At 37.3% G+C, this 22706-nt stretch overlaps 1 protein-coding gene and 1 long non-coding RNA gene across 2 annotated transcripts in view; both read right to left on the bottom strand.

Annotated features, from left to right (window-relative positions):
* Positions 1-2402: 2402 nt before the first annotated feature.
* Positions 2403-22706, bottom strand: part of LOC149139219 (uncharacterized) — a 28750-nt gene continuing 8446 nt past the window's right edge. Inside the window, exon 2 of the mRNA XM_089447637.1 lies at positions 2403-3013. Coding sequence (XP_089303763.1) covers positions 2924-3013 — 90 coding nt within the window. The 3' untranslated portion in view covers positions 2403-2923. The remainder of the gene's footprint in view (positions 3014-22706) is intronic.
* LOC149139220 (uncharacterized) lies at positions 18586-19725 on the bottom strand. The gene is made up of 2 exons (XR_016264269.1): positions 19129-19725; positions 18586-18913 (listed from the first exon to the last, which is right to left on the bottom strand). It is a non-coding gene; the product is annotated as an uncharacterized LOC149139220 (long non-coding RNA).

Below are 22706 nucleotides of genomic sequence, written 5' to 3'. Positions count from 1 at the left end.
GCCGAAATTTTCTCATTCATTCCTTTGCTATATGTCCAAACTTGTTACAAGCATAACATCTTACATGTTTCATATTCCTTCTATAACATTCAATGGCTTTGTGACCAAACATATTGTAGGAAAAACAATATCCCTTAAAGTACCTGGAAGCTGATGATCTTTTTGTGTGACAGTCTTGAACCATTCTACTTCTGCATCTCGTTGCAACATGTCCAAAATTATGACATATAAAACATCAGCATTATTCATCAGAGGAAATAATCGACTATCACTTCCACAGTTAGGAGTAAAAGATTTTCTTTGAAGACTTTATTTCCTTGGTTGTTGACGGGGTTGACCTCTCATCTCCTTGTTGAGCATTTCAAAGTTTGCATTAGAGTTCCTTGCCTCACCTTGTGAGCTAGATTCACCTTCAACATATTCATGAAAACCATGAATAGTTTTGATGGTAAGAGACCTTTGACTACTAAGAATATTATCGTACTATCTTGAAATCGTAACAATTTAACCTTTTCTTCTAATTTACCTTTTAAGATATTTACCTCAACCTAATATTGCTCTTCCTTTTCCAGATATTGCTTCTTAAATATTTCTTCAACCTTTCTTCCTTCTTCCACTTGTTGCCTTAATTTGAGAATCTCATTTTCTTATTCTTCATCTGCTTGAGGTAGTTCTTTATTCTACTTATTTTCAAGATATTCTTTTAGATAGAGGATCTTAGCTTCAAGACTTACATAGTAACTGGATCTATCTTTAAGTCTCTTGATTGTTATACTCTGATCATTTATTTCATCTCTTAATGATGTCACTTCATCCTGCAGCTTTTGACATTGATCTTCCCTTTCCTTGTACTACTTCCTTACTTTGTTTCCTTCCTCCAACTGAGCTTTTATTATAGTAACTTCTTCTTTGAAGGCACACTCCCTTTTGTTAAATAGAACTTGTTGATCTCTAATTTTATCTATGAGTCTTTTAACTTCTGTCTCTATGTTTCTTTCACAATCACTTCCAATATCTCCAATATTGCATGAACAAAAAAAATTATCACTAGAAGACCAAAAATTTGTACCTGATGCTTCATTTACTTGTTCATATTCAATCTGAGGTGATTTGGAATCTGAATACTTGCTTCCACCTAACATCCAATTGTCTCTACTACTGTCACTATTCCTTTGAGTTGTGTTCTTCTTCTGAGGCGCTTTCTTCTTTAGCTTCTTTCCCATTGTTTCTATAGATCTCCTTTAAGCAATCAAGCTTCTACCAAAGGGCCTGCTCTGATACCAATTGTTGGAAATAATACTGGGGGGGGAATTAGTATTATCAAATCAATAACTTTTTCATTTCCATAATCAAATTTATATACGTTACTTCAATGAAGGTAACTCACATGTACACGCAACTGTATTTAAGGAAACCAACGTATATCCAGCAAACTTATGATTTAGTTAATTCATCATATGTTGATCTTTAATCAGTGCATCAGTACTTCATTAACCATATAAACAATAACCATTTGTGGTAATAACAGAAAAAACCATCACACATAATAAACACACATGAACACCAGATTTAAGGTGGAAACCCAATGCGGGATAAAAACCACTTGTTGTTGTCTTCTTTTAATATAAGAAAAACATGTTTACAATCTAGTACTAGTGCAAAATCATACCAGTATGTAGGCACCCACCTACAGAAGGCTACAACCTTCTCTCATTCTCCAGCTTCTACTGAAAGGGAGCTAAAACCCCCTAGCTCTTATACTAGCTGATATGTTTACTAGTACATAAGCGCCAGCCTACTGAAGGCTCCAACCTTCACTTGTTTTCCAGCTACTACTAGAAGGGAGCTCCAACCCCCTAGCTCTTGTATTGGTTGATATGTTTACCAGTACGTAGGCATCGAACTACAAAAGGCTACAACCTTCTCTCTTCCTCCAGGGACCACGTTTCATGAATTTTTAGACTGGATACTCCTGGATCACAACACCACAATGTAAAGGCCACGTTTCATCCAATTTTCATATTGGACCCATCAACACATTGAAGCTCAAAATCAATCACCACTGCAATACAACCATCAAATACATCTGCATTAACCAATCATTGAAACTCAATCATCAATATTTGAATCACTAAAGGCCCATCATCACTGAAGAAAATCACAATCAACCAATCTAAACATTCAGAACACTGTCATGAAAACACAGTCACCAGAACACAAAGCAGAACCCAGAACTCTGCAACAACCACTAGAACCAACTGCAAATTCAAATATCATATTTCATAATGTATATGCTACTTTGATAAGTCGAACCAGTGTGTACACGCGCTTTTACCAAAGCAAACCAACATACAGATATACAAATACTAACTTAAAAACTTCAAAATTATTTCATAATTCAGTCATACCCATATCATAACATTTGCAGAATAAAACATGCGTCAGTATTTAGATCTAGACTATCCATGATCAAACCACATAATGATAATACATTTCAAGTCTTATGATCCCGATCCATCATCCATCATCAACCACATAGGTGCATCCTTAGTTCAAATCAAGCAAAGCATCAGAAACCCATAACCTACATACTGGATCTCACACTTCATCAGATATTCAATACTTGCACACCTGGCCTAATTATCTTCTCCTCCTTATATATTCTTAGCCCTTTCTCAATACCTTGGACTAAAACCACTTAGGACCAATACCTTGGGCCAAATACCTAGGGTCAATACCTTAGACCAAATACCTTGGGTCAATACGTTGGACCAATACCTTGGATCAAAATACCTTGGTTTTCCAACATGTACGTGCTTTTCCTTCTGTGAAAGTGTGTGTATACATATATGCTCCTTTTTATCTGTTAACCCGCGTGTATATGCTTCTTGGACAAAGTGAACCAGCGTATACCTTTCTTTCTTCAATCTTTGGAGTTTGATTTGTAATCCTTTGTTGTTAACCTATTGCACTGTGAACTATCATCTGAGTGAGTTGCCATCAAGGACAACACCTGTATCATAATGCCAACAAACAACAATAACAATAAAGAAATATTTTTTTCCTTAATAATATCAATTTTTAAATTTTTGCATGCATATAAAAATGGCTATCCATAAGAACTTTTATAAACAAAATAATATCTTAATAAAATTAGTTTTTTGTCCATAAAAAATAATATCTTAATAAAACTAGTTTTTTGTCCATATAAAAGATCATATCTATAAACATTATGGAAAAAAATAAGAATGGCATTCAAGATCAAAATTAATATATCATAGTTCAATTATTAGAAGGCATGTGAGAGATCCTTTTGTTTCCAGCATGGTGCTAGTAAGGTTGGCATTGATGTCAACAAGTCACTACACGTGTGCATGATGATCAGGTGGTTGTACAGGATGTTTTACAAGAGCTTTGATGATGGTTTGATGCTCGAAGAAGAGTTGACATGGGACCATGCAGAAGTTGGACAAGCTCTGGAGGTGCCTAGCAAGGTGACGTAGCAATTTGGCAGAGTTTTGGGAAGAGCACCTAGGATTTTCCTCAAGTTAAACCATATTTGTTGGGAAGATAACCAGAATAGAGCGATCATAGAAGCATCTTCATTGGGTGGTCACTATGTCCATGTGATTATCCTCCCTAGGAGATAGTGCCATCCTCACGATGATGCTTGTAGGTGAAGAAAATTAAAAACCAAGGGCCAAACCATCGAATTTCCCAAGGAATTCATGCAAGCGAGGATGTTCAACATCATTGATCTTGTCAACAATACCATCCACAAGTTTATGTTTTTTTTCCCAAGGTAATTGAAGGATGGAGAACCTATAAATTCACAAGGCGATTAGAAAATGGGTGTATAAGACGATTCTAACTTCTTAATGTCATTTTATCCCTGGATCAATCTAGATTAAATCAATGTTGTCTTATTTTTATTTGTCTCTTTATTCTAGCACAAGTTTGAAGTGGATATGGTGAAAATCTTCAAGTGTGTGTGGCATATCCAAACCTGAGCAAATGCGCCAGTATTTTTAAAAGGAGAATGATCGATATGCATGAGTTATGGTAGATTTGATCTTATCTAAAAGGTGTATCTCACCAGAGCATAAGCACTCTAAATCAGATGACTATGTCTAGGACATATTATTGTTGTTTTCCAGATTTATATCAGTTCAAGGGGGTGAATCTTTGTGTTTAAACATCATGAAATTATTGTTTACCAATTATATTTGGTCACTGAGATATGGTTTAATGTGTAATTGTATGTATATTGAGTTGGTTTATTCATCCCTTTGGCAATATGCACAGAGACTAAGCATTGTGTGCATAGTCAAATCTGAAGAATGTGGTGCAAAGGCACACCTATAGTATTGACCAAGGTTGATGGCAAAGTCTTGTGCTTTGTGACTGGCATATTGTTCTATAAAAATAGGTGCCATGTGTGTGCATTCTATATTGTGCATTAAGATGGAGTAGGTTACTCTTTCTGTGTCTTAAACGGATTAAAGGATTTTGTTTGATTTCTAGAATGGTTATGAGTTGTATAGAATGTATTTGTCCTTGAGTGATCTCATTGAAGGTATTCATTTTGTGTCTAGTAGCCAATGATCTGGTAATTAATAGTTTTGGGCCTGATTTGTCAAAGATTGTTGGAGGTTTATTTAGATAACATTACTATTTATATTGAGTACATGATCTCATCAAAGGTGCTTATTAGCATATTCTTTGGGAAACAATTGTTGATCTGGTGATTTATAATTTTGGGAATGATTTGTAAATACTAAATCTTGTTAAAGGTTCTCTTAGACAATGTTATCAGTTGTGAAGAAGCAATACCTAATATGGTGTGATTGCAGGATCTAATACAGAGGTTAATGGCAGAGTTTTTGTTTCATGATTAGCACCTTGTTTTGTAGGGTTTATGAGTAAGTCGGTTTGTGAAAGAGATATATGACATTCTGTATTTTTGTATGGTTGAATCTTATGTGGTAAAGAGCCATTGATGTTATGAGTTTTATTGAGTTGTTGGTCATAGTATTTATGTTGGCTGAGTGATTTGTATCTCAGTTTGATGCTGCTTATCATGGGTGAGAGATAGTGATATATGCTACTGGTTATATTCATTCTAGTATAGAAGAAGTATATGATTGTAGTATTTGATCTATATACAATTGATGGGTTCTTAAGCCATAATGACATTTGTGATCTGCTTTACTGATTAATGTATCTTAGCTATTGATGTGTTTTTGAGCATAGAGTGTGAGTTACATGAGCAGAGACATCATATTTTGATCTAAGGAGTTTTGCAAAGAGGTTTAATATTTAGTTGTTGAGTAGTGCAGTGGTTTTTGTATTTTGTTATTGAGAAGACAAGTCTAAATGGGTCTACTTTGAAAATTGGATGAAACATGGCGTACAATATTTAGTTTTTTGCAGGTGTTCAGTGTGAAATATTTTGAAATGACGTCCACAAGAAGTTTGAGGTTTGGATCCTTCACTAAGGGAGTAGTGGCTCCCTTCTAGTAGTAGTAGGAGAATTTATTAGAGGTAGTGACCTCCAGTAGGTAGGAGCCTGCGCAATGGTAGAAGTTTGCACTAGTGCAAGATATAAAAGAAACGAAAATTAATAATACAAGATGAAGAAGGCAATAACAATGGTGGTATTTCCTAGTTGGGTTTTCCACCTAAAAATCTAGTGTCTTTATGTGATGATGTACATACTGATCTATTGATGTGCTCTTATTCATTTTCTTTTATATGTTGCTAATAGTTTACATGTGCTATTTGCTTATGCTTAACTTAGTTGTCAATTAATATTGTAAATAAAAGTAAAATTGGATAAGAATATGAAATACTTATTCACCCCCCCACTAAGTATTTCTAACAATTGGTATCAGAGCCAGGTCCTTCAAGAAATAGCTTGATCGCTAGAAGGGAGATCTTGCAAAATGGGAAACTAGGATGAAGTCTTCTCAACCAAGCAACATCTATTCAATGGAACAAATTTCACATTTTGGAATATTAGAATGAAGTCTTATTTGCAATCTCTTGGATATGGTGTTTGGGAAGCAGTAGAAAGTGGATACCAAAACCCTAGATCCATTCCCACAAATGATGCAGGCAAGATAAAATATGAAAACAATGTCAAAGAAATTAATGCTATTCTGAAAGATCTTGCAGAATCATAATTTGTGAAGGTAATGTAGTACGAAACTACAAAACGAAATGTGGGACAAAATGGTAAACAACTATGAAGTGGATACAAAGGTAAAAAGTGCTAAGCTACAACCATATAGAATCTAATATGAAACTCTTAAAATGCATGAATATGAAAGTGTTGCAAATTTTTTCTCAAAGTCGGTGAAGTAGTAAATAATATGAAGGATCTTGGAGATAAGTTTGAATACTCTACGATTTTTTAGAAGATATTAAGGTCACTAACTCCTAATTTCAATGCCAAAGTTTCTGTAATTGAATAAGTGTAGGATTTGAGCCAACTATCCCAAGAAAAGCTCCATAGGATTTGCCAGCCTATGAAATAAGGACAAAAGGGGACCAATCAGAAGTCAAAGAAGTTGCCTCCAAAACTACAAGCAAAGGCAAATAAAAACAAGAAATTAAAAACACCAGCTATATCTTAAATGAAGAAGAGGCAAACTCATCAGGAAGATGCAAACGAGAAGTAGAAATTTCAAGGGTAAGCTCCCATTCAAATATTTTTCTTGTGAAAGGGTTAGTCATTATGTTGCTAAATATCCATACAAAGATAATGTTGAAAAGGGAAAGAACATTTTTAAGAAAAAATCCAAAAGGAATTTCACTAAAAAGAAGATTTTTTATTCCCATGAAGATAGTGAATGTTCATATGATGATGAAGATAACGACTATGTCCCTAATCCTAAATACAAAATCCTTAAGGCTTTTGATGATTAATTAGCAAGTGAATTAGATAATTGTGATTCAAATGATTTGATGAATGCATTGAAAGATGTTGATAGGCTCATAAATAAATAATAAATAAAAAAAGACCCAGAAAAAGAAATCAAAGTGTATAAAGAGAATAGATTTGCGAAAGAAATAACCCAGTTAAAGGTTTGTATAGAAGAAGTTAAAAGAGTAGAGGAAGTATAAAGGAAATTTTTGCAAGAGAAAAAAGAAAGGAATTGCGAGAAATTGGAATTAGAAATTGTAGTACTGAGGAAAGAAATTGAGAAAGAAAAGGCTCAGCTATACCTAAATCTCAAGTTTTCAAAGGGATCTGAAATATTAGAGAAGATTATCAATGATCAATGTTCTTCATTAATCAAGATAGGTCTTGGATAGAATGAAAATTAGAATCAAAACAACAAAGACTCAAATTGTGCTCAGTTCCTATAAAGTCAATAGGCACAAGTCCAAAGAGTTAAGTCAATGGCGTAAAGGGAATTAATGGTCAAAGCAACAAGGCTCAACAAAGGTAGGATGAATCAAACCATGCAAATTTAAAACAAGGGAGGAAACCAAGATTAGAGAGGAAATATTTATACAATCAAGAGCCAAGTCATCCAAGGAAATTCTTTACTCCCAAGTACTCATATTTCTTCTATGGTCACTACTTTTCCTGTCATAATATTGATCACAAAGTCGTTCATCATGTAGCATATGAAACTATCAAGACTATAGAAGCAAAAGTCAAGTATAATTCAAATAATTCAATAGAGGCTAATAAAGTCATTTAATTGACATGAACGTGAGTGGATGGCTCGGTTGCTCTGGAGCTCTGCAATGGATTAGGGTTTTGTAAGTCCTTACAATGGAGATCTGCTCTGAGCACAGCGCGGCTGCTACCAACCTACTGCAACCCCTGCCAACTGCATACACCAGTGAATAGTACAACAATCATGGAGTCCCTTTCAGGGTGGGGGGGACTCTGAGCCTTCCCCCATTGAAAACAATACGCCTCAGACTAAGAATAGATCTGATGGGGCCTCCACATCAAACCCACCTATCATCATGAAAAAACAGGCAAAACAGAACAATAATGAAACACAGAAAGGACCAGAAGGAACAGAGGCAACGTCCCAAAGTGGGCCACGAAACACAGCAGGAAATGATGAGGCACCCAAAGCAACCTTTGCAACCTGCAAACCTATGGTAGTAGAATGACCAAACATTGAATTACCTAGTCAAAGAATCAATACCCAGATCCAGTTCATGAAAGACCATGCTCTCATTGGGAAATTTATTGGATTCTGACCAACAGAGAAAGCCTTGCAAGGATGAATTGTAGCCAAATTGAAACCCAAAGGACATATCACCCTGCAGCTAGGACCAAAAGGGTTTTTCATAATGGTCTTTAACTGTGTAGAAGACAAAAATAGGGTTATCGATGGCGGCCCCTATTTCTTTAATGTTGTAGGCCTGTACTTGAGAGACTGGATTGAAAGATTCAATCCGGACAAAGAAGATCTAAGCTGGGCACTATTATAGATCAGGTTATATACCCTTCCTTTGGAATATTGGGATGAAGAATCACTAACAGACATTGGAAATGGCCTCGAGGAGTTCATAAAAATAGCAAAAGAAACAAAACTCAGAAGATACACTTCCTACGCCCACATATGCATCTAAATGCATCTGAAAAAAGCTCTTCCAAATTCAGTAAGTCTATATCATGATGATTTTGAATGGATCCAGTCTATAGATTATGAACATGTTCCTTTCAGATGTAGGAAATGTCACGCCCATGGGCATCTTTTCTGTGACTTCCCGCTGAATGCAAATCCCTCCTCCAATACCTCCTCTGAGAAACCTAACATAGATGGTTTTACAAAAGTGAACAATTGGAAAAGGAATAAAAAAAAACATGCAACGCACTCCAAAACTCCCCCAGCCAGCACCCCTGCTCCCTCAACTAGCAACAGCTTCGACATCCTGGCTCAACCAGCATCAATGGCCTCTGAACCCCCCATGCATTTATATGAGCCTCCCAAATCACCCTCCTGCCTCCCTTCACGCTGATTCAAGCCCTACACAACAACCCTCGAGAACCAAAGATCTTCCCCTCTCCTCCTCCATTATGGATACCGCTTGGAAACCTAATGGCATGGACATAGACATTTTTCTGCATGAACCAAATATTTCAACTGATTTCCCAGTGAAAAGTAATGAACCCAAGCATATGGAAGAAGAGCCAGAAAGTATAGACATAGGAGATCTGGATATATTTGACCTTGAGCAAGCCTGCAAGAAAAAAGAATTTGACAAAATCCTGGCAAGACAGCTAGAAAGTCTAGAGGTAATTTTATCTAAAGCACGTCAGCAGCGAACTTTAGGAATCCAACCAGGAAGTCAGTGGGACGAGAAGAATCTACCCAAAGATACCATGAAAAGGGGCAAAAAGATAGACTTACAAAGAACTATCCTCATTGGGGAAATGTTGGTGGAATCAGGAAGATACTCCAAATTAACAAATTGCTACAGGTCGCTCCCCAACCCTGAATAATGAAGCTCACATCTTGGAATTTAAGATGGCTAAATAGCCCTGGGAAATACATAATGATTAAAAACATGATACGGTAGGAGAAACCTCAAATTTTCTTCATGCAAGAGACTAAATGTAATAGTACCATGCTTGGCACCATTCTCACAAAAGCTTGGCTAGGTAGTCAAATAGTAGTAGTGGACGCTCTGGGAGCCTTGGGAGGAAACGCAATAGCATGGAATGCACAGGTTATCACGCTCACTGACATCCATGTGACCCATCACTTCATACAAGCTACTTTCCATATCATCGGGACCAATGTGCATGGCCATCTCACTAATGTCTACTTTCCCTAGGAAGCAGTGAACAAGTCATTAATTCTGAATACGCTAACCTTGCTCAATTCCACCAGAATACACCCTCTCTAGATAATTGGGAGCAACTTCAATATTATCACTAAATTAGAGGAAAAAAGAGGGGGTTGAATCAAACTGGACATTGAAAGTGATCACTTCAAGGATTTCATCCAAAACAACTGGCTCATTGATCTTCCTTTTAACAATGGAATCTATACTTTGAATAACAAAAGATCCAGCTCCCAATAGATTGCCTCCCGACTGGATCGATTCCTAATTTCAGACAATGCCATCCACCTTGGAGGGGACTTCTCAACCTCAATCTTACCTCTTATTGGATCATACCACTAGCCCATCTAGCTTCAATGGTAAAGACTTGGAAAAACCACTCGAAGACCCTTCCGCTTTGAAGCTTTCTGGTTGACTCATCCAAAATTCAGTGATCTAGTCCATACGGCATAGAAAAGCTTCATTCCCCCAGTAGGAACAAAAATGTTTCAATTCCAACAAAAAATCAAACATCTCAAAATGCACATCAAGCAGTGGAATCATGCCACCTTTGGAAACATTTTTCAAGCTCAAAAAGCTCTAGTTCAGGAAATGGGAAAAATTGAGCAGACCATCATTACTGAAGGAAGGATTGAAGCACTTTTAGAACAGGAAAAGAACCTTCAGAATTAGATGGCAGAAAGAGAAAAGCAAGAGGAAATCCTCTGGAAACAAAAATCCCAAGTAAGATGGCTAAGAGAGGGTGAGCGGAATATGAAATTATTTCATCGCACCACTATATAGAGGAGAATGCATAACATTATTACCCAAATTCAGAATCAGTAGGGAGAAAGGCTGGAAGAACATGAGGATATTGAAAAAGAGCTCCTCAATCACTTCAAAGGAGTTCATCAAGAACCTCAAATTAACAGACAGCCAGCTATAGAAAGGATTCTCCAGCACATCCCGAAGGTGATAACGGACAAACATAATCAACTACTCCTTCATCCAGTCTCTCTACAGGAAGTCGACTCTACCATGCATCAACTCAAGGAAGGAAAAGCACCTAGACCAAATGGTTTTACCTCAAACTTCTTTCATAAATTCTGGGATTTAATCGAAGATGAAGTCTAGTAGGTAGTGGAAGAATCTAAAACCCTCCATTAGATGCTTCCCTCTTTAAATGTGACTTTCATATCTCTCATCCCCAAAGAAGAGCAGTCTCTTGCTCCAGACAAATTCAGGCCTATAAACCTCTACAATGTTATCTATAAAGTCATCTTCAAAGTCATTGCTTCTCGACTGAAACCGCTACTTCCCATGCTCATCTTGCTAGAACAATCGGGCTATGTTGAAGGAAGTAAAATCATAGATGGCATCATTCTCACCCATGAGATCATTCATTCCCTGAAGCACCATAAAAAATCAAATATGCTACTCAAAATCGACCTCTCTAAATATTTTGATAAATTGATTTGTATGTATATTCAAAAAATGCTATCAGCCTTTGGTTTCTCTCCTCCATGGGTTAGATGGGTCATGAGCTTAATCTCCTCCACTTTCTTTTCAATTCTTGTTAATGGAATTCCTTCAATACCTTTTCATCCTTGTATAGGTATACGTCAAGGAGATCCCCTCTCCCCCTTTCTCTTTGTTCTCATAGCCAAAGGGTTAGGTCGTATCATCAAGAATGCTCTTCAATCTCAACAGCTAAGAGGAATTTCAATCCACAACTCCCCTACCATCACTCACCAACAATTTGTGAACGATAACATGTTGTTTGGGCATCCTTCGGTCCAAGAAGCCCAAACTTTCATATCCCTTCTCGATGATTTCTTGGAAGCATCTGGAGCTAGCATCAATACTGTTAAATCCGAAATCTTCTTCTTTCACACTCCCTCCATAACTCAAACCTCTATAGCCCACATTTTAGGATTCTATGTTGCATTTCTCCCTTCCAAATATCTTGGTGCCACCTTAACTTATTCTGCTCTCAACCACACCTCTTAGAAATCACTTCTGGACAAATTAGAAGCCTGACTCACTTCCTAGACTTTTAGAGCCCTCAACATGGCTAGTTGTCTAGTGCTAGTCAAGGTTGTCTTGCAATCAATGCCACTTTATCTCTTCTCTGTTTTGGCAGCGCTGAAATGGGTGCTTAAAAAAATCAAAAATCTACAACGAAACTTTTTATGGGGATCTTCTGGTCAAAATCACAAATGGGCACTAGTCAAATGGGCAATAATCTGCCTTCCAAAAAAACTTGGGGGTATTGGTCTCCGAGACCCTCAACACAGTAATGCAGTCATGGGAGCAAGAATATGGTGGAAATGGCTCTCTGCTCCGCACACGCCACGGGCCATCCGTTGGAATGCCAAATATGCACACAATAGACCACCAGACGATTTAATTTGGCTTATAGATACCAGAAAAGTATTCCTAATCTGGAATGCGACCAGATAGCACAGAGCCATGATCCAACAGCACAGTTTTTGGGAAATAAGAAACGGCAACAATGCCCACTTCTGGGCTGACTCTTGGCAGCGAAGACCCAGGCTCAACGACATAATTACACCACCACAAACAGAGGACTAGGATGAGCATCAGTTGGACACGGTCAACCAGCTCTAGACTCCCACCCTCAAATAGGGATATAGACAATGGATCAACTCGACGCACATCATCCGGCAAGGAACAAAGCTAATGCATAAGGAGATGGACACAAAAATCATAAATAGGAAAATTAGATTTTCCGATAAGAAGGACATCTTGCGCTGGGGATACACTCCACGTGGAACTTTTACCAGTCAGGAGGCATATAACCTTTTGATTAGTACTCAGAATATCAAGGACCCTCTCTGGGACAAAATCTGGTCTCCCAAAATTTGGTCCAAGATTTCTAATTTCCTCTGGCTATTATGTCATAAAAGAATCCTCACATGGGACAACTTGAGGAGGAAAAGCTTCCACGGGCCCTCAATATGCCCCATCTGCAAACAACAGGAAGAAACCATACAACACCTCATGGAAACATGCAACTTGGCAAACAAACTTTGGGAAAAAACAAGCTTCAGATGCCAAAAAGAAGGCAAAGTAAAAGGAGACATTACCAACACCATCCGAAATTGGGCAAACAATCCGTACAAGAGCAACTTGTTAAACACTTTGTGCAAAATCGTCCCAAGTCTTCTCATCTGGACTATATGGAAGGAAAGAAACTGCTGCATCTTCAAGAATCATTCCACACCCATAGAGGTCATTTGGAGCAATCTATGCCATAATCTTCAGGAAACCTTAGCGCTCCAAACATGGCTCCAAGATGATTTTCCCACCTCTCCACAGGAGCAAAACATCTGGAAGAATTGGAATCTGAGGATTAACTAACTATAGGAAAACCCCAGTAAATCCTTCTTAAATCACAAAACTTCTAGCAAATGGCTCCCTCCGCCACCAAGATTTTCCCAATTAAACTTTGATGGAGCCTCCAAAGATAATCCAGGCATGGCTGGTCATGGAGGAATATTCAGGGATCAAAATGGCAAACCTCTTATGATTTTCCTGGGCACAATTGTATGGGACACGAACAATTCAGCTGAGCTAGAAGGATTGTGGCAGGGCCTTCAACTAGTGCAGCAGCATGGCTTCTTTCCTTTACTTGTTGAAGGAGACTCTCAGATACTCGTCAACATGGCTAATCTAATTCTTCAGGGGACCCCTGCTCACAAATTGGTCTGCAGTTGGAGATTGGCAGCTCGTTTAGAGCTCATTGAACAATGGCTCACAACCAACAGAGCAATCATGTTCAAACATATCAGGAGAGATGGCAACAAAGTGGCAAACCTCTTGGCAAATTTGGGGGAGGATAGTGATCGAACACTAAACTCATGCTCTCTCGATATTATAAAAGATGGAATCCAATTACAGGATTGCACTGCACTGGTGCAAAATGATGCAGCACCCTCGGCTGCAGGTGTTTAAGACCGCATTAATGTAGATGAGACGTTGGGCTGGCAGGTGGCCTAGCCACATGACCACCCGCGTTCTCACCCATGGCAATTTAATGCGAGCCTCTATCACCCAGACGACGCCTTTAATCTAGTGCGCGGGTCGAGATCTCCCCTGCAAATTTAAAACCATGGCTCTGGATCGTCTGCAACACCTTGTTCCACCTCCATTGAACTGCTCTTGCCACCCTATCACTGCAGAGCCAAGCTCTTGCACGACAACAAGGAGGCGTTGCAGTCTCCTGAGCTGTGTAGACTTGGGGAATGGAATTCATTTCTCCCATACTGCTCTTTGCACCCTGCAATTTGAAACCCCGGGACATGTTTCCATCTCTGGTTCGAGACAACTTGTAATCTCTAGCGTCGAGTCTGCCACCCACTCCCCGCTCGCAGCTAGCGTTTCAATCTTCTCGGCCCACACCAACTTGCACCACCTCACCCATAGAACTATGTTGTGGCTCCATCATCACATGCGCAGTAGGCAAGGCAGAAACCGAGGCCAAGCCATCTGCCCCCCCTCCAACTCACTCTACGTCGGCCACTCCTTTGTCCTCCCCATCCTCCACTCCATCCTCAGCCCAATTCACGGGCCACTACCCTGCCACCAGAAGCGGAAATGGACGCGCTCATCCTGGCGAAGCTCAAAGGATCACTGCTACTACCCAAACGGTCAATCTCCCTATGTCCCCTCACCAACACCATCAATTTGCTCAATTTCGCTTCCTCTGCACTCTGAACAGGCCTGCGATTATAGCCACCATCTTTGTGGAATTCAGAGAGGAGACCTACCCGCAGTCTAACCTAGCTCACAACATAGGGAAGACCCCAGTTCATGCACCCACTGCCTCTGCACAGGAGAAGCCGAGCGCCAGCACTCAGAAGATGGCTCAAGTGCAGCCGGCCATCAACAAGCCGAAAGCCTCGAGTAGTAGTGACACCAGCAAAGGCAAAGGTAAGAAGACTAATGACACTCTAGGTGGCAAGAAGGTTGCTGAGTATGATTGGGAGGAATACAGATGTTTGATAGCGGAGGAACCGCCATCGCCAACCAACACCTAGCACATCCATGCAGACAGGTTTCGCCACCTAGCTCAGTTTTTTAAGGGGTTTATTTTAATGTTTATTTCAAAATATGTAGTCAGTTTGGGGAACTTGCTATAATGGTCTATTTGGATTTAAAAGCTGGCACCCCTGCACAGGCAGCGTTTTTCCACTGTTTTTCGGACTAGTTTCCCCTTCAGGGGTAGTCTTGACTCAGTTTTTTTATGTTTAAACATGTTATATCTCTGTTCCAGACCAGCAGAGGCCAAAGCCTCGTTGTAATTTTACTGTTACTATAATAGAATTAATATTACTTAGAAAAAAAAATGAAGTCATTTAATAATTTTTTCTCTCCTCTTATGGATGAAATTGAATGTTTTATATGCAATAACTTTGGCATGGGGAAGCTGAATACAGAGGTAGATTGATACTTTCTTATCAATGTGAATGAAAAGCAAAACCTCCTAAATTTTGGAAAAGGGATACTTCTTCTTCAAAAAAGTATGCTTTAGCTTTGTATGCCAGGGATTAAGAGAACGGTCCTATGGCATGTTGACATTGGTTTCTCAAGGCACATGATAGGTGACAAAAATAATTTTGTTTCTTTTAATGAAGTTAAGAAAGGAAATGTTTCTTTTGGTAATAATTATCCTGCTATTATTAAAGGAAAATGATCTGTGGTCTTAAGAGGTAAATCCAAGGGTCAAAATGTATTTTTTATATATGCCTTAAAACACAATTTGTTAAGTGTCAATCAGATGTGCAACCAAGGACATGAAGTTATCTTTAGGTCTAAAGGATGTGTGGTCAAATAATTAGACACAGGGAAAACTGTAATCAAAGCAACCAAAACTCTAGATAATGTATACATCTTAGAAGGTGACAGTGAACATTGTTATTTGAGCAAGACTGAAGAAAGTTGGCTATGGCACAAGAGGTTGGGACATCTCATTTTCATTCAACTAGTTAAACTAAGCAAGAAGGGAGTTGTCCATGACATGCCAAATATCATACCACCTGAAGATAGAATTGCAAACCCTATCAATTTGGTAAGCAATCAAGGGTTCAATTCAAAACAAAGGAATACTCTTCAAAAATACCTCTTGAACTAATCCATATTGACTTATGTGGACCAATCAAGAAGAAATTTCCTTGAGTGAGCATTATTTTATGTTATTAATTGATGCCTACACTAAAATGTGTTGGGTTAGCTTGCTAAAAATTAAAGGTGAGCCTTTTGAGAAATTTTAAATATTTAGGGATTTAGTTGGAAATCAAATGGATCTAAAAATCAAATGTCTCAGATCTTATAGAGGGGGTGAATTCATTATTTGATTTATGTGATCAGAATGGTATCAAAAGAAAATCCAATATATCCAAAACTCCTCAACAAAACGGAGTTGTAGAAAGAATGAATAGAATTGTTCAACAAATGGCTCGTGCAATGCTTGATGAATATGGAGCGCCTTATACCTCTTAGGGAGAAGCACTGCAAACAAAAGTCAACATACTCAACAAAGACCATGTGAGGGTTAATAGTGACAAAACATTGTATGAATTGTGGTATAGCAGATGTGCATCTGTAAAGTATTTTAAGATATTTGGAAGCAAATATTATATCAAAAGAAATGATGATAAACTTAACAAATTTGAACCAAGGGCATATGAAGACATTCTTCTTGGATACTCCTCCAGAAGCAAGGGCTACAAATGTTACAATAAAAGGCTTCATAAAATTGTTGAATGTATAGATGTTACAATAGATGAAGGATTTGTATGCCCCAAAAGGAAAATACAATCTGATGATGAACATCCAGATGACAAAATCAAAGAAATTGTAGGGAAAGAAGAAGATGAAGCATCAGAAGAAGACAAATCAAGAAGTGATCCAAAAAAGACTCCATCTAGGTATGTGTAGAAAAATCATCCTGAAATTCAAATACTAGGTGATAAAGAGGTTGGAGTGCAAACTAGAAGGAAGTTCATTGGTTCATCTAGTCATTTAGCTTTGTTATCTACAATTGAACCTCAAAATGTGCATCAAGCAAGCCAAGATGAATGTTGGATTAAAGCCATGCATGAAGAACTTAACCAAATTGAGAAGAATCATACTTGGGATCTAGTTCCAAGGCCACAAAATAAAATGTAATAGGTACCAAATGGGTATTTAAGAACAAACTAAATGAAGATGGAAAAGTAGTCAGGAATAAGGCACGTCTTATTTGCAAAGGGTATGCACAATAGGAGGGAAGAGATTTTAAAGAATCATTTGCACCTATGGCCTCGCTCGAAGCCATCAAAATGTTCTTAGCATTTTCCAGCTTCCACAAATTTAAATTATATCAAATGGATGTTAAATCCGCCTTTTTGAATGGATATCTAGAGGAGGAGGTTTACATTGAGCAACCTGAAGGATTTATACTTGGTAATGACAAGAATCTTGTATGCAAACTCAAGAAGGCTTTGTATGGGTTAAAGCAAGCTCCCTGAGCTTGGTACTACTGTCTTGAAAAATATCTTCAACAATAGGGCTTCAAGAAAGGATCAACAGATAACAACTTATATATCAAAGCAGACATGGATAAACTCTTGGTGGTAGTTGTTTATGTTGATGATATCATATTTGGTAGCAATGTTGACTCAATGAGTCAAGGGTTTGCAACAGCCATGCAACAGGAATTTGAAATGTCCCTACTTGGTGAGCTAACATTCTTTCTTGGATTATAGGTACATCAAACTAAGGATGGCATCTTTCTTTCTCAAACTAAATATCTCAAGAATATATTAAGGAAATTTGGGATGGAATATTGTAAACTTGTTTGCACACCCATGATAACATGGTGTAATCTCAGCAAAGACGACGAATCCCTAGCAGTTAATCAGTATGAATAAGTCTTTAGTTCAATAATCATGTAAAACACATATCTATGCAATGTTGTAGCCTTGTAATTTATTGTTGTTGACATTTAACTACCGATAAAATAGTTCATGTATACATGGGATGCTGCACTTTTGGTTTAAAACTTTAGCCATGTAGCCTTGTATTGTCCTTAATATCATTGGTATCTTCCTACGTATGGCTACAACACCAATGCAGCGTTATGTGTACATCATAATGAAGTTCCCTTCATGTTTAGGGGGAGCTTGATCAGCAAAGCCGAAAGTGTGGTGTGTCAGCATGGTGCTGCTAGAGTTTAACATGTCCTTTGTCATGTGAAAGGGGAGGAAACAGTTCAGTTTACCTACAAAGAAGAAGATTAGGTTGAAATTAATGTCAGAGAGAGTGTTGCCAACATGGTGCTAGTGAGGCCGGCATTTATGTCAACAAGTCAATACGCTTGTGCATGGTGACACAAATTCAAATATTTCTCTCTAATAAATATTAGAAAAAAAAATCTATTAATCTCAGCTTTACATGTTGTTGGATACCAGCCGTGGGTCCAATTAAATTAAATAACAAAATTGTTATTCTATAACTACCACAAATATTAAGAATGGAACAAACGCGTAAGACTGCACATTTCTGTTTTCAAACAAAAATATTGACCATAATGAAAAAGAATCTTAATCCTAAGATATCAAAAACACATAATCAAATCATTGCATTTTTGCTCATTTCTATCTTAATACATTATATTTCTATCATAAAACTTTATAGTATAATTTATGATCGTTTTAATAATAAAACTTTATAACACCATTTATAATCCGTAAAAAATTACAAAGTATACCATTCCAATACCCTCTGCCATGAAATGTTCGCTCAGAAAACTTGGCCAAATTTCTACAAAACCACAAGGATCGCCTCTTTTACAACTCTTCATAATCATTGTAAATTCAGCCCTTCACAATCACTGTATATTATAATCCCTCCCTTGTTCTCTCATATCGAAATAATCAGCAATCGCTCTTGGCATTCAAAATCCCCATCACCAGATAGTGATCATTAAGAGTCCATAGTTGATGGGAGTCAGGCTGTGCCCCTGTGAGACTGGACTCAAGTTACTTGAAACAGCCCCCACCCGATGGACCGAGTGATCGACCTCAAACTCACATCTATGGACCTGCACGGCCATAATTTGAGATGAAATCGCAGCGATTGAACTGGAGTAATTTCGATTTTTTAAAATAGCTAAAATTCAGTAAAATAATCAGAACTCAACTCGCATAAATCAAATTATGATATTTAACACCAAAAAACACAAAAAATAACTCGGTTTCGACCTTTAACCTACTCCACCTCAATAAAAACTAAATAAGTTTAATCAGGATTCCAAACCTTAACCCCCACGCTGCAAAGACTCCTCTTACAATCACCGTTTCCTGTGGATCGATACCACATACCATGGGTGAATCCGCAGCAGGACGAGTTGTTATATGGGAAGCAGGCAAAAGTTTCAAGGAGCGGACGGCTGGACTCGAACACAAGACCTCCAGTGCAAACAGTAACTCCCACCGACGAAAACCAGGGTGTACTGTAAGATGTCTATTGTGAATCGAATCAAAGAACGATGATGTTTCGGCCTCGGAAAATCTCTGTACCTCATACCCTGAAAGATGAGACATGCTAGAAACGGAAACATAGAGATCCATAGATATGAGTTTGAGGAAAACAACTCTGTCCATTGGATAGCGAATGCTTCAAGTAACAGCAGTCCAGTTGCGCAAGGGCACGGCCTGACTCCAATCGGCCATGGAACCGTAAGGATCGCTCGCTGGGGATGAGGTACTTGAATCCAAGAGAGATTGCTGATCGATGCGATATGGGAGAACGAGGGTTTAGGCAGAATGAAGATCAATTTAAAGAAATATGCGTACAGTACAGAAATATAGAGGAAAAAGTGGGCGTGCTCTCTTTTTCAATTTTTTAATATGCCTTTTTTCTTTTGGTTCCTTTTGTCGTTGGATTGGTTCACACCATAGGATATGTTTAAGAGAAAATAGGGTAAATCATAAAATAATCATACGTTATACATAACTATGTTTTATAGGATATTATTTTGTTTAGTTTAAATCGGAAAAAGTTATCATAATTTAGTTTTCAAGTTAATAATGTCGATAGCTACTGTTTATTGCTAATGTACGTTGATCATCACTATGTTCAAGGAAAATCACCCCACTTGGAATAGACTTTTGCTCTTATCGAATGCTTGTCGATATTGGGTTATTAATATGTTTCTTAAAAAGAGCTCTTAACCAAACACACACAGTTTTAGGGCATACACCAAGTATATATATTATTTCCTTTTAAAATTTATATATAAACATTATTCATGTATAAGAATGAATTTTTTTTAATATATTATTAATCTTTATAGCAATGAAGTTGTAAAGGTTTGGTCACAGATCATGTTTGCCATCTTTTTCAACTCGGTTGATAGCCTTATCCTACCTACTTTATTATATTTTTCTTTAATTAGTTATGTCACACATTTTCCCCCATTGTCGCTCCTCTCCATGTGGACTCCAATCTCAACTTTTCCAACAATTGTCTTTTGGCTTTGTGTGACCCTCCCTGTATTGTCAACACCATGGATGAGGATGAGGTAGATTACTTTGACAGTCTGCCCAATGGGGAGATCTTCTAGCAATAGTCTAAATACACATCATTGGCCACCTCAACATTTCCTTTGTGCCCGACGCATGATTCCTTTGTCCCATTTGACAGGTCTTTGGATCCATCAATAGATCAACAACTTGTTGGACCCCAATCCTCTATATCCCCCATCCCAATGGAAAATATCCTAGAGCTCGAGCCCTTCTTGCATTCAAAGCAAAATTAGTTTCCCTCCTTGTCTCTCTCTCCTACTACTTCCTCCTTTCCCTCCTCACCTCAACCCCTTGCCTCACCTTCCTATGCAAATGTCTCTGCTCTGGCACCATAGGGCTCGACTCTCGAAAACTGCCAAAAAAAAATATGGCATTTGACCCCATCCAGCCAAGGTCTCCATGGTGGTGGGTTGGGACATCAACTTGGATACTATTTTGCAGACCTCTAGTAAAACCCTCATTAGAATTTTCTGTGGTAAGGAGGTGGGTGATAAATCTTTATCATCTTGGCACACTTCAAATTGGATGATGATTATAGGTCATATGATGTCTTTTCATTTAATGGTCCATGGATAGATGTCCTTTGTTTTCAAGTCTAAAGGGGATTGTCAAAAAATACTTGCTTCTAGCTAGTCTAAAGGGGATTGTGAAAAAATACTTGCTTCTAGCTAGAATTTGGGACTAGCAAAGCTCTTAATCAAGCCTTGGTATGTTGATTTCAACCTGGCATCTCGGGAGTCAATGTCTATACAAAAATTATGTGTCATTCTCCCTAAATTTCCTCTTATAGTCATGGTAAATTTTAGGGGTGAATTTTAGCCCAATGGCGAAATTTAAGGGGTTTTTCATTTTAGGCGGATGAAATTTTTATAAAACACCCATTTTTTTCATTTTAGCCCAAAAAAAAGGGCGGATAAACTATGAAAAGACTCATTTGACCCGATTCACCTGGTTTTGGAGGTTATATTCCATTACAATCCCCTGATTTTCTGCTTTGCAATGTTAAATTCGTTTGCAATCCCCCATTTTCCGATTTGGGAGGTGGTTTGGGAGGTTGTATTTGGTCCCAATAAATAAAAATAAAATAAAGTGGAGGTATGGTAAATAAATAAAACCTCTTTTTATACTTACTCCAAAAGTATGGTAAATAAATAAAAATATAAATAAACTAGAAGTATGGTAAATAAATAAAAATATAAATAAACTAGAAGTATGGTAAATAAATAAAACCTATTTTTATATTTAGTTTATAACCCTCTCTCTATTTAAGAAGGTTCAAAAAAGAGTTTTTATTTAAGTGAATATGGCCCAAATACCATATTTATAAAACAAGTATGGTAAATTAATAAAAATATAAATAAACGATAGCTATGGTAAATAAATAAAACATTTTTTATATTTACTCCATAAGTCACCTTATATTGTTGTAAATAAATAAAAATATAAATAAAGTGGAGGTATAGTAAATAAAACTTTTTTATATACTTACTCCAATGTATGGTAAATAAATAAATAAACTAGGGTATGATAAATAAATAAAACCTCTTTTTATATTTAGTCCATAACCCTCACTCAAAAGAAGGTTTTATTTAAGTGAATCCTATGGGCCAAATACCATATTTATAAAAGAGGTATGATAAATTAATAAAAATATAAATAAAGGAGGGATATGGTAAATAAATAAAACATTTTTTTATATTTACTCCATAAGTTACCTTATATTTACGGACACTCAAAAAATGTGTTATATTTAAGTGAAGCATATGGGCCAAATTATTATTAATACCATGGAAAAAAAATATTATTAACCCTAATATTAGTATTAATAAATAAAAAAAAGATGGCACATGGTATTGAACCATGGTATTCACGTGGAATGTAGTCTATTTGAAGGGGTAATTAAACTAGCATAAATCCATCTTTTCTCTGGATTTACTAAGCGTCAAGAGGGATCAAATATCGTTATATGCAAACTAGCATAGAGTGAAAAAATATTTGATCTCTCTCGGGGCTTGGTAGATCAAGAGTAAAAATGGATCTTGTAATTTAATGTGACTTAAACATTTTAACTTGGTTAAAATAAAAATCAATTATTAATTTTATTAATTTTTATAAATTACTAATAGTAGTTTTTAAGCTTTAGGTTTATGATAACCCATGGTATTGACCCATGGTAATACCATGGTATTGATGTGAGCATAGACTATTTAAAGGGGAAATTCTATCATCTTAGATCCATCCTAATTTCGGGTTACCAAGTGCTGAGAGGGATAAATAGATTTCATCCCTCTAAGAGTGGTAGATGTG

The sequence above is a fragment of the Pinus tabuliformis genome, chromosome X, assembly GCF_031772625.1.
Source record: "Pinus tabuliformis cultivar Carrire ecotype Pingquan chromosome X, CPIR1, whole genome shotgun sequence".
Lineage (NCBI taxonomy): Eukaryota > Viridiplantae > Streptophyta > Pinopsida > Pinales > Pinaceae > Pinus > Pinus tabuliformis.
Note: the sequence above shows the minus strand (reverse complement) of the source record. Positions and strands in the feature narration are given on the sequence as shown.